The 10,241-nt window shown below is 49.4% G+C and overlaps 2 protein-coding genes across 3 annotated transcripts; one reads left to right on the top strand and one right to left on the bottom strand.

The window, feature by feature from the left end:
* Positions 1 to 528: 528 nt before the first annotated feature.
* CUNH22orf23 (chromosome unknown C22orf23 homolog) lies at positions 529 to 4,038 on the bottom strand. Its single transcript, XM_017823437.1, has 6 exons — positions 3,873 to 4,038; positions 3,569 to 3,631; positions 3,015 to 3,191; positions 2,403 to 2,537; positions 1,159 to 1,259; positions 529 to 866 (listed from the first exon to the last, which is right to left on the bottom strand). The coding sequence occupies exons 1-6, from the start codon at positions 4,021 to 4,023 to the stop codon at positions 762 to 764; spliced, it is 732 nt and encodes a 243-aa protein (XP_017678926.1). The 5' UTR covers positions 4,024 to 4,038; the 3' UTR covers positions 529 to 761.
* Positions 4,009 to 7,276, top strand: POLR2F (RNA polymerase II subunit F). Of its 2 annotated transcripts, XM_017823438.1 has the most exons (6): positions 4,009 to 4,133; positions 4,248 to 4,317; positions 4,445 to 4,575; positions 6,138 to 6,209; positions 6,494 to 6,585; positions 7,084 to 7,192. In XM_017823438.1, the coding sequence occupies exons 1-5, from the start codon at positions 4,114 to 4,116 to the stop codon at positions 6,558 to 6,560; spliced, it is 360 nt and encodes a 119-aa protein (XP_017678927.1). In that variant the 5' UTR covers positions 4,009 to 4,113; the 3' UTR covers positions 6,561 to 6,585; positions 7,084 to 7,192. The 2 variants fall into 2 exon arrangements, with proteins under 2 accessions (XP_017678927.1, XP_017678928.1); XM_017823439.1 differs by lacking the exon at positions 6,494 to 6,585 and having other exon boundaries at positions 7,084 to 7,276.
* Positions 7,277 to 10,241: the final 2,965 nt, after the last annotated feature.

The raw sequence follows: 10,241 nt of genomic DNA, 5'->3' as shown, positions 1-10,241 counted from the left end.
TCATGCTTCAGCCTGCTAGAGTACAAAGGTGTGGGTATGTCTGAGGTAAGCAAGCAGCCATTTCCAGGCTCTGTGGGAAGCTGATGGCTATTCTGCATACCGTGCTTTCAGGAACCAAAAAACCACAGCAAACCCACAGCCAAGAGCAGCAGGCACTGGTCTGAAATCCCCTCTCCCTGCTCGGCACAGCTGTGTTCCTGAGTGACTGCCCAGCTCAGCTGCTGCCAGAGCTTTGCTGATGCACAGTCACACTGACCTGCAGCAATGTCAGGGGGGCTCATGCTTGCGCAAGGCCACGCAGCTGCATCCTCCTCCCTGCCTTCTGCCAGCAGAGCCATTCCTGAATTGTTCCCTGAGTCGGGAGGGACAGGAGCGAGTGGGCTGCAGGTGTGGGTGGCAGTGTGTGTGTTAGCATCATGCTGTCATGAGAAACCTCCACCTCTGGGTAGATGGGAAGGAGTGACATTTCTATGGGTGGATTGCTGTACTGAGGCATTGCATAGGCAAAGGAGGCTCTGCTTTGTCATGTTTTGATTGCCATGTGTTTCCGTGTCTTTAATATTGTTGAGCAAGAGGGGATCCGGTGTGTGGGTAGGATTTTACAACAACTTCTGTTGCCGTTTATGTACAAATTGGTCCTGCCCGCTGGGCAACAGATGGTGCTCCCCCCTCTTTGGGAAAAGACCAGTCCTTAAGACTCCGATGCCAAGAGTCTGGGAAGAAAAGGTGGGAACAAACTGCACTCGTGTTTTGTCCTTGGCCTAGTCATGGAGATCAGATTTGTTCCCACCAGGGAAGTCTTTTGTCATCATCTTTCTAATTTCCTCACTTCTCTTCTTGTCAATGATCTCCATCTCATGCATTTTCTGCAAAGTACAAAGAGAAAGGGCTGAGCAGGGAGAAAGCCATCAGCTTTTTTTTTCTTCTTTTGCCAATCTCAAGAACAAAAGTTCAATTTCCCTGATTGAGTTACACGCAGAGATGAAAAGAAAGGCTAAAAACCTCTACCCACCATTCCCCAAATTCACGCCTGAGCTGTGCCATGAAGGGAAACAGCTCTCTGTCCCCTTCCCTGCTCGGATACCAGAGGTCTCTGCTTTATGGTCTCTGACACAAGGCATTCCCTCTACTTACTGTATAGACAAGACCCTTGCGTACCTGTGAGATTTCAGCAAGGACAATCCCTTTATACTCCTTGTCCTGTCCTAGAGCTTCCATCTGCGCCAGGAATTCCCTCCTGTCCTGAATTTCATTCACCACTAATGGATAAGAGAAAGAACTGTGGAAACAGGATACAGCCAAAAGGCAAGAAAACATGTTTCTGTCTAGTTCTGAACCCCCAATTTCCTAGCTCAACTTGAACAGCAGTCCCACCAGAGGCAGGGTGATGTTCTTAACACTCATTTTGCACATCTTCACAATACCCCAGTAGACCCTTCCACAATGGGAAATGTCCCCTCTGCCCAACTTCTTCCTCCTCCCCAACTTCCAGGAATGGTAGGTTTCTGGTTTTCTTTGTACAGACAATTCTCTGTTGCTTGTGGGCAATTTAGCCAGTCTGTGTATGGAGAGAGAACCTGCTGTTGAGGTTCATTAGCTGACACACATCACCCAGTTATCTCAACCATCTCTGCTCCCAGGACCAGGCAGGAAACATTAGCTGCTGTTTTGCAGCACAGACCTCCAGCCAGCTGGTCCAAATCCTGTCAAAGATGTGCGAAGGACAACACTCAGCTTGTGACAAGTTTTGGAGGATACCAAGCATGTGTGATGCCAGCTGCACTGGCTCCCTGCAGCAGGGACCAAAGCACCCCTTCTGTACACGTTATTCTGGTGTTGCCCATCTTTGTGCTGTCCTGGCTAGCGAAGGGCTGGCTGGGGCGTACACATACATTGAAGATTCAAGCACAGAGAGGTATTAGGCAGGGTTCTGCTATCCCAGCATACTCTTCAGGCCAAAGTTTTTCACTGCTTAAAATTTTGCTCAACATTTAAGCCTTGCTAGTGTAACTGCTGTGATCCTGGAGTGAAACAGCCCAAACCATAGTCAGGCTGGAAAGTGACCTAATCTATGTTGAGTTATGCTTGCTGGGGAAAGACACACAGTATCTGGGCTTGCTGCCCAGGTCACCCTGCACATCCTTAGGGTATTCCCCTGCTGGCAGAGTTCATTTTGTGCAGGCAGTCCAGGGAGCTTTAATCTGCCAGCAGTATAAGCTCTGCAAGGGTGGCTGGATCTCAGCAGCACAGCAGCAAGGCCTTTCTCTTGGAAATTGGGCTTTGTGCCTCCTTCTGCAATGGGCTCCAGGTTACTGGCAACACAGCCTGCCACCCCAGCCCTCGGAGGGAGCTGGCTTCCGAGGCTTCCTGCCTGCCTCCCTCCAGGGGATATAAAGTCGTACATTCTTCAAACCGGTCAGGCTCAGGTATCTCCTCTTCCTTTGTTCGAACCAGCACCCGTTCCACCTCATCCTCCACCTCATCCTTCCCTGTCGCTAAGATGTTTTGAAGTCTTTGCTTCTCCTTTTCCAAATCTCCTGTGAATGCCAAGGGAAAGGAATTTATTATCAGCCTGTCTCCTCAGGGAGGAGCCTGGCCACACCACTCCCCTGCTAACGGTGACAGAAGGAGGTGTTACATTAACATCAGTCCATCCCGGGACTGAACTGTTGAAGCACCACACAGGTGGACAGAGCCAATCAGACCAACATCAGAGGTTTGATTCACATTTATGTGCTAGAAAGTCACATAGTACTTTCTTCTTACTCAAGGACTGTGCAGGTCCCTATTGCCTGTCCCCACCCCAAGCTGGGGGGCAGAAGTCAGCAAGCACTTAAAGTAGATGTTCTGTCAGAGATCCATTTCTAAAGTGTCTCTAAAGACCAAAAGCATGAGGACATGGAGCAATTCAGATACATTCTGCCACTACTGAGACTGCAGGCAGGGGATGGACAGAAGGGGAAGAGAGGGTCCAGGTGTCACTGTGTATTTATCAGCAATGTTTGCCAACTTACGTGTGGGCTGTGGCTTGAACTTCTCTCGAGTGTAGGCATCTCCTGCCTGGCACACCTTGGCAGGTCGGAGATGTGGTCTAGCTGGAAGCCTGCTTGGCTGACAGGCTGGTGGGGAGGAAGCAGGCACTGGCTGTTTGCTGGATGTGGAGGGCCACTGGAGGGGCAGGGCATTTCCTCCTGGGGAAGAAACCAAAAATAACAGTAAGCGACACAGAAGTGACCACAAGGATCCTGGCCTAGTGCCAGCAGAAGACCTGCCTGTTGATCTACTGTAGCATCACAAGCAAAGACTCCAGATGCCACAGATGCCTCACCCTGGTCGTTGGTACGAGACAGACTGTGGTTCAAGTCACCATGTTGTGCCTTGTTTCCTGGATGACCCCTAGGGACACCTCACCCCACATCCCAGCGTGTCAGCAGCTGCCGTGCTGCTGTTTTAAAGCACTTGCTCATCCAAGCAGGCTGCGGACGAACGCCCCCGTCTCAAGGTGAGCGGCAAAAGCTCTTCACCAACAGCACAGCAGCGGTCGGGAGAGCCCGGGCGCCTCACTCACGTTTCACACAGTCCATCAGGTATCGCCTCTGGGAATGTGTCAGCTTCAGCTCCTCCATCATCGCTGAAAAACACGACGTGTGGGTGAAGAGGCAGCGGGGCCGGGCTGGGGAACCCGCCCCGGGGCCACCCCCCGTCACGACCCGAACCCAATGGGGAACATGCAGGTTTAGGAGACTCCAGCCGGGGCGGCGACACGAGCGACGGGCCCGCCCCGTTCCCAGACCACGGAGGGACGCTCTCCTTCGGGCGAGGCACGGCGGGCCGGAGCACGGGGGCACGGGGGGGCCCCGCTCCGCCGTTACCTCTCAGCAGCTCCCGGGTGCCCGGGCTGTACTGGGCCGACCTGCCCGGCCTCGAGCCCCCGCCGCGGCCCGGGGTCCCCAGCGCCTCCATCGCGACGGGCGGCGAGCGGCGCGACCGGGCTGGCGGACAGGACACGGAGGCGGTCGCCATGGCAACGGCACCGGATGGGTTCCGGCAGCGTCACGGCAGCGCCCGGAACTGGCTCCTGGAAGTGCCTCCCAGTTCCGCCGGGCGGGCAACATGTCTGACAACGAGGACAAGTGAGAGCGGGGCGGCCGGGGGCACGGAGGGGGGGCGGCAGTGGCGTGTCACGCCTCAGGGCCGGTCGGGGGGAGGCGGCGGCCCCGCGTGTGACGTTCATGTCTCCCCCGCAGCTTTGATGGGGACGACTTCGACGATGTGGAGGAGGATGAGGGCCTGGAGGACCTGGAGAACGCGGAGGAGGTGAGTGCCCCGCGGCTCTGCCGGTCCCGCTGGGCCGGAGCTGGGGAGGCCTCGGGGGCCCTCCCGGTACCTCAGGGCCTCGGCGGCGGGCGCAGCTGAGCTGCGGTGCCGATCTGCTTTCTACCAGGAAGGACAGGAGAACGTGGAAATCCTGCCCTCGGGAGAGCGACAGCAGGCGAACCAGAAGCGGATTACAACACCCTACATGACCAAGTACGAGCGAGCCAGAGTCCTGGGCACCCGTGCTCTCCAGATAGCGTGAGTACTGCCCGCTGTGTCCCCACCGCCGCCACAGCTGCGCGTCCCTTTGCACTGAAACGTGCTTTCCTCTTCCCTTAAAAACTCCTGGATCCTTTGCATGGCTGCTGAGCTTGCATGTCATCCTCTTGGTCAACACTGATGCCCAGAACCGTGGAGCTCTTAGTTGCACCTGATGTCTCTGTGTCTCTCCTTGGCTGAGACTGTGCTACTTGTGCCTAGAGAAGGGGAGCATTTATTAGCCCCAGTGAATTTTCCTAGGTCACAGACAAAAATTAGTACAGAATGGGACATGCCGATTCTGGTTTCTGTCTTTCCTAAGAGAGCCAATGTGGACTGGAAAGCTCATAACTGTTTTGTAAAAGCCTGAAGAGCAGGATGCTCCGAAATGTGTTCAGTTGATACCACAGGGCTGTAGGAATTGGACAGGAGAAACCAACGTGAAATTCACTTTAAGTGCAGTTCTGTTGTGGCGAGCTGTAAGTTTTTTAAAGTGCAATAATGTTTGCACTTGTAAGTTTTTAATGTGCAATAATAAGGCTTCACTCAAAATAGGTAATAACATTTAGAACCTATTTTAAGTGCTGTCAAGGCTTGCTGCTCTCAACTTAATCAGTTTTCCTATTTATATTTATTATAATAATAAATATAAAAAAATTTTGTGCTTTTGGAAAAACTGCATTTTGAATTAGATTCTTAGGCAGTGACAAGTTTTTGAGTTTCATCTTCGCTATATCCACCCTTGAAATGAAGCCTCTGTTCTGTATTGTTTAGAAGCTCGCAGGTAGTGATCAGATCTTTCCTTACAACTTTTCCAAGCCGTTCTCTGCACAGCCTCTGCTCTGTGAACCTGTTTTGTGCACTTCTTTCAATTGGCAGAAGGCCAGAAAGATGGGGGGAGATGAGATGGGCCCATGCCAGGCCTTTAATCCACAACACTCTGCCACCTAGTTCTGCTTCACCTGCGTCTTCTGCCTTTGGTGCTGAACCCAGGTGAGCAGCCCCCGTGGCCTCACCCACATATAACGTGAGGTTTCTCTGCTGCCACTGCCCAGTAGATGGATGTCATCACAATCCATTGCAAAATGCATAATTTTTTGCTTCCTAGAGGTAAAGTATGTTGTAAATCCAGCCCCTCTCTTCCCTTGATAAAAGCCTGGAAGCTGTGAGCAAGTCAGAACATAACAGATGTGCTGGAGTTGCAGGAGGCATGCTCAATATACAGCAGTTCCACCCTTTCCATTGGATTAATTGTAGAACTGCTCTTTTCCTCATGTTTAAGCACAGCAGAGGGAGATGAGCGTGGGTTTGACCAGTCCTTGAGCATGAGCTGGTCAGCAGAGGCTGAGGGGTGGGACAAGAAGAACATTCAAGTAAAAGTTCTTTCTGTAGCCAGCTGGGAGAATTTTCTTCTTGAAGTGCGTAACAGAGCAAATCAGTTTTGCCAGTCTCACCCTTCTCCTTTATTGGCCATTGTACAGGTGACAGAGGCAGACAGATGTTGAGCTGTCCTTTTTTTTCTTCTGTGTGTTTATTTAAGTGGTTGTTGATGTTCTTCTCAGGATGTGTGCCCCTGTGATGGTTGAGCTGGAAGGCGAGACAGACCCCTTGCTGATTGCCATGAAAGAACTCAAGTAAGTCACAGATTTGGTGGTGAGTGTATTGATTCCCATAAAGCCAGCAATCCTCTCCTCATCCCAGCATTTAGCAGTTTATTCCAAGATGAATTTGTCTTCCTTCAGTAAGCTCTATAGTTGCCTTCCCCTTTTTTCACATTGAAGCTTCTCCACAGCTGCTCTCTTCCATCCTAGTTGCTTGTGCAAATACTGATGATTAGGAGTGCTCTGGACCTCTTCTACTTCACAGTCCCAGTGTTCTTTATTTCTGTGATGCAAACTCAAGGTCCTCATCTTTCCAGACTCAGTTTAATTCCCCAAATGGAATTGTTTCAAAGCAGCCATCTGAACAGACCTATGTTCACATGAAGTCCTGGCAAAAATTAAAATAAGGGTCAATCTGGTGAGAATGTGTGTTTCCTGCACCCTTGCGTGCTTGGCTTATTGTGCTTGGCCCCTGCTTACAGAAAGGTAAATAAATCCTTTCTGACTGTAGCAGAGGCAGCTTTTGGATGACCATTTGGAGGCCCACCTTTCCACAGCAGAGCTCCCTGCTGTCCCACAGTTTGCTTCTCCCCCATATCAGTGTTAGATGCTTGATGTTGTCTCATAGTGGGTTCAGATCACAGGGCTCAATTCCTGCACTAGCAACAGAGGTCTGACTTGTGAGTCTTCGGTGTTTGTAGCCTAAGGGCGCTCAGTGCTTTGCATCTACAAAAGACAAAAGGTTGTTGGGACTTCGCTATATCGTATCAAATCACTGGTGCTACACAGCCCTCAGTTAAGTATGATGAGCTTATTGAAACCACCAAGCTCCTGAGTTCCCATTGCCTGCTAAAGCGATACAGGGAAGGCTCTGACATTTCTGTTCACCTCTCTGTCTTCCCTGCAGAGCACGCAAGATCCCCATAATCATCCGTCGTTACCTGCCAGATGGGAGCTATGAAGACTGGGGTGTGGATGAGTTAATTATCACAGACTGATCAGACTCCAGCCACCAGTTTTTTTTTTTTTTTTCTTTTTCAGGAATGTTTCTAATTTTGTTTAGTATTTATGTAAATAAATTTTAAATCTCCTCATTTTAAGTTAAATGTGTTTGGGTTTTTTCCTCTCCCGCTTCCTCTTTCATCTCAGTCCTACATGCCCCAAAGATGACTTTCTGTGTAACAGCTTGGCTATTGTTCTTTCTCTCTGTGTCATGGGCTGTATTAGTAAAATTAGGGACCCGAGTGCAATGCTTTTTTTGCAGCTTTTTTTCCCCCTTATCTTTTAGCTAGGCTAAAGTCTGCAGTAACTACTTCCTCCTCCTCCAGCACTGCTCCTCCCTGGTTATAGGACTGATATACAATTAAACTCCTGCTGTACAGAAATGATCTTGCAGGTACACTGACTTCAGAAAGACTCCAGCCTTCCACCGCTGTTCCTTCTTAAAATGAGAGTGCTGAGACACCTTCATTGCTTCTCCCTAGACAGTTGGGCCTTTGTGCCCTGAGCAGGTTGCTGTGGAAACTCCCAATTTCCTCTTTGGCCGGTGCTGACTGTGGGGCTTCTCAGGAGTATCGTAGAGCACTCTCATCAAATCACCTATTGTTTCTGTGCTCCCACTGCTTATCAGAAGTGGGGATCCCCTTTCAGTGGCACTGCCCCAGCCGGAAGCGCAGTCGCCACTTGCAGCCCCACCAACTTTGCAGTCGTAGGTGGTTTCGCTCGCTCCTTGTGCAGCCATTCTCTGACACGCAGTGGAACTGATGTTCTGGAGGGGTGGGTGCTCTCCAGCCATCTCACTTGTACATACCCTGGTGGTTCTTACAGTGGCACAACTAGTCAAAGCCTGAAGTTCCTTTAATCTGTAGTGTGATGAAAGATCAGTCATTTGGCCCCTTTAGGTACCTGCACTCTTACCTCTGATGTGCAGGGAGGTAACGTGCTCGAGTGAAGATTTGGGTGGATGCCTTACAATCTGCAAGGGCTTCCAGCCAACAGCTACCTACTTGTCATTTTTTGTTCTGTGTGCATCAAGATTCTTGTTCTACGTGAGGAAGATCTGAGCTCTTGGGCAGAACACATGAAGTCTTTCTTAATTTTCTTACTAAAAAGTGCTCTCAGAATTTTCAGGTTTTATTTCTAAAGAGAAGAAGGGGGAAGGTGCACCTCACCTATGGTTTCTGCCTTATATTAATTTTTTTTTTTACACTGGCCTAGAAAGAGTATTTCCAACTAATCTGTGTTAAAGCTTGTGCTTGTATATATAAAGTGTTCATTCTCCATGCTGCATATGTGGTCAGTGCCTGCACGTGAGCATCCATGTCCCAAAGGGAGTTTATACCCACCTGCCTGGGAACTCTGCTCATATAACCAACCATGAATGTCATTCTCTTACTGCTCCCTGTAAAAGCACCAGTCTGAGCATCTTCTGTTGATGTGTACGGGAGGGGCTGGTTTTCAAGGCAATAATGCAAGAATTGAATGGATCCTGGGCAAAACTGACAGGTCAAAGGGGATGTGGAGGTGCTTGCAGGTGTGGGAAGGGGATTGACTGTGAGGAACACAAATGCTTCCTAGTCCAGGCCAACCTTACCAAGAAAAGGTTAATTTGCAGCACTGTTGCCTTCAGCCCTCTCCCCCCACCCTCCATGGAATCCTTTAATCACGTTGGTGCGGTGAAATTTCAGCCCTGAAATGGTGCCTTTGTGCAATCATTTTGGCGTCTGCCATGGAGCGCGGGGTCGTTTTCTTGTCCTTTTTTTTGATTTTTTTTTTAAATGGCTTCTTTGTTCCCTACCCGCCTCCCCTCCCCAGCCTTGCATCTGTATCAGATACGATTAAAGGGATAGGGAAGGATGCCGGGCCAGCTCCTGCTAGGCTGCAGGACGAGTGATTAACCCCTCTGTTACCAGTGGCATTCTCAGTCCTGTCTTAGTTGTGAGCATCCTCCTACATGAGAGGAAGCATTTCTTTCCACTGGAGAATGGTCGAGGCAGAGCCTACTTGCTTTCTTAATTTGCTTTATGAGGAGCTGGAGAAGGGTACTTAGGTGTAGTTACGAACTTTCTTTTCCACTCTTCTGTTCATCCATGCCGTGTCACTTCTCTCTCACATCCCTGCGATCAGCTCTCATACCCCTAACTCCACCATGACTTCCCTTCTTCCCCACACACAGTCCTGACCTGATCAGCAGTGCAGTAGTTCCTTCCTGGGCTCTTCCTAAAGCCTGTAATTTGGGGTAGAGATTTCTCCTCTCCATAAATGGTCAGTCCTATTTTTCATAGAACTCTTTAGCTGGCATCACTGTTATTAGATCCATTAAGCCATTCTGCTATGGATGCTCTTGACCCTATACAGAACTTCATCCAAATAGTGCTGTGCTTTTTAAAAAGTTTTGAATGTGTTCTACAGTTCCCAGATGTTCTGCTCACTCTACTCGCCCATAAAGTGTTTAGTGAACACAAACTCACTGTATTTGCTCACGTGCATCAGCACTGAAACCCTTTGGAATCAACTTGTAATTGTTGTGGAGTCTCTGTTAATTGGGCTCCTACCTTCCTGCTGTTAGCCTCAAGAGATGTTCTGAAGCACAGTGATACCTGCTATACATTTTCTTTCTGGAAACTTCAGATACCCTCTCAGATCTGACTATACCCAGAATGTCTTCAACAAGTAAGAAGGTGTATACATCTAATCTGGAATATACTCTGTGTGTGTGAGTGTTTGTATTTACGTTTTTGCTTGTGGAAGGCAAGAGGCTGAGGGGTTGAGTTTCTACAGAGAAACTAAAGGTTGCTTCCAAAATACAAAAGTTTGTGTATGTGGGGAAGTTTTTTTTGAAGGTATGTTACCTGCTACCTGGTGATGAGGAACCAAGATGAGAAATCCCACACTTCTAGGGAGCATTAACTATTACCCTAAGAAATTTTTGGGTGAAGCACATGCAAAATAGTGCTCCTTATTGCATGCGCTGAATTTCAGCTGAAGAACAGAAATCAGTGTTAGTGCACTTCTTACGGAATCAATGATTGGAGCTGGGGTGTGAGCAGAAGATGAGCTTCACCT

Source organism: Lepidothrix coronata, unplaced genomic scaffold (genome assembly GCF_001604755.1).
Source record: "Lepidothrix coronata isolate B3197 unplaced genomic scaffold, Lepidothrix_coronata-1.0 Scaffold102, whole genome shotgun sequence".
NCBI lineage: Eukaryota > Metazoa > Chordata > Aves > Passeriformes > Pipridae > Lepidothrix > Lepidothrix coronata.
Note: the sequence above shows the minus strand (reverse complement) of the source record. Positions and strands in the feature narration are given on the sequence as shown.

What these genes read in the sequence shown, in the direction of transcription:
- CUNH22orf23 (XM_017823437.1), bottom strand. Translation starts at nt 4,023, where the DNA reads ATGGCGACCGCCTCCGTGTCCTGTCCGCCAGCCCGGTCGCGCCGCTCG. An exon ending in CACCCGGGAGCTGCTGAGAG is followed by an intron (nt 3,632 to 3,872) that starts GTAACGGCGGAG and finishes CGTGTTTTTCAG; the next exon opens with CGATGATGGAGGAGCTGAAG. An exon ending in GCCTGACCGGTTTGAAGAAT is followed by an intron (nt 1,260 to 2,402) that starts GTACGACTTTAT and finishes CTTATCCATTAG; the next exon opens with TGGTGAATGAAATTCAGGAC.
- POLR2F (XM_017823439.1), top strand. Translation starts at nt 4,114, where the DNA reads ATGTCTGACAACGAGGACAA. An exon ending in ACCTGGAGAACGCGGAGGAG is followed by an intron (nt 4,318 to 4,444) that starts GTGAGTGCCCCG and finishes GCTTTCTACCAG; the next exon opens with GAAGGACAGGAGAACGTGGA. An exon ending in ATTGCCATGAAAGAACTCAA is followed by an intron (nt 6,210 to 7,083) that starts GTAAGTCACAGA and finishes TCTTCCCTGCAG; the next exon opens with AGCACGCAAGATCCCCATAA.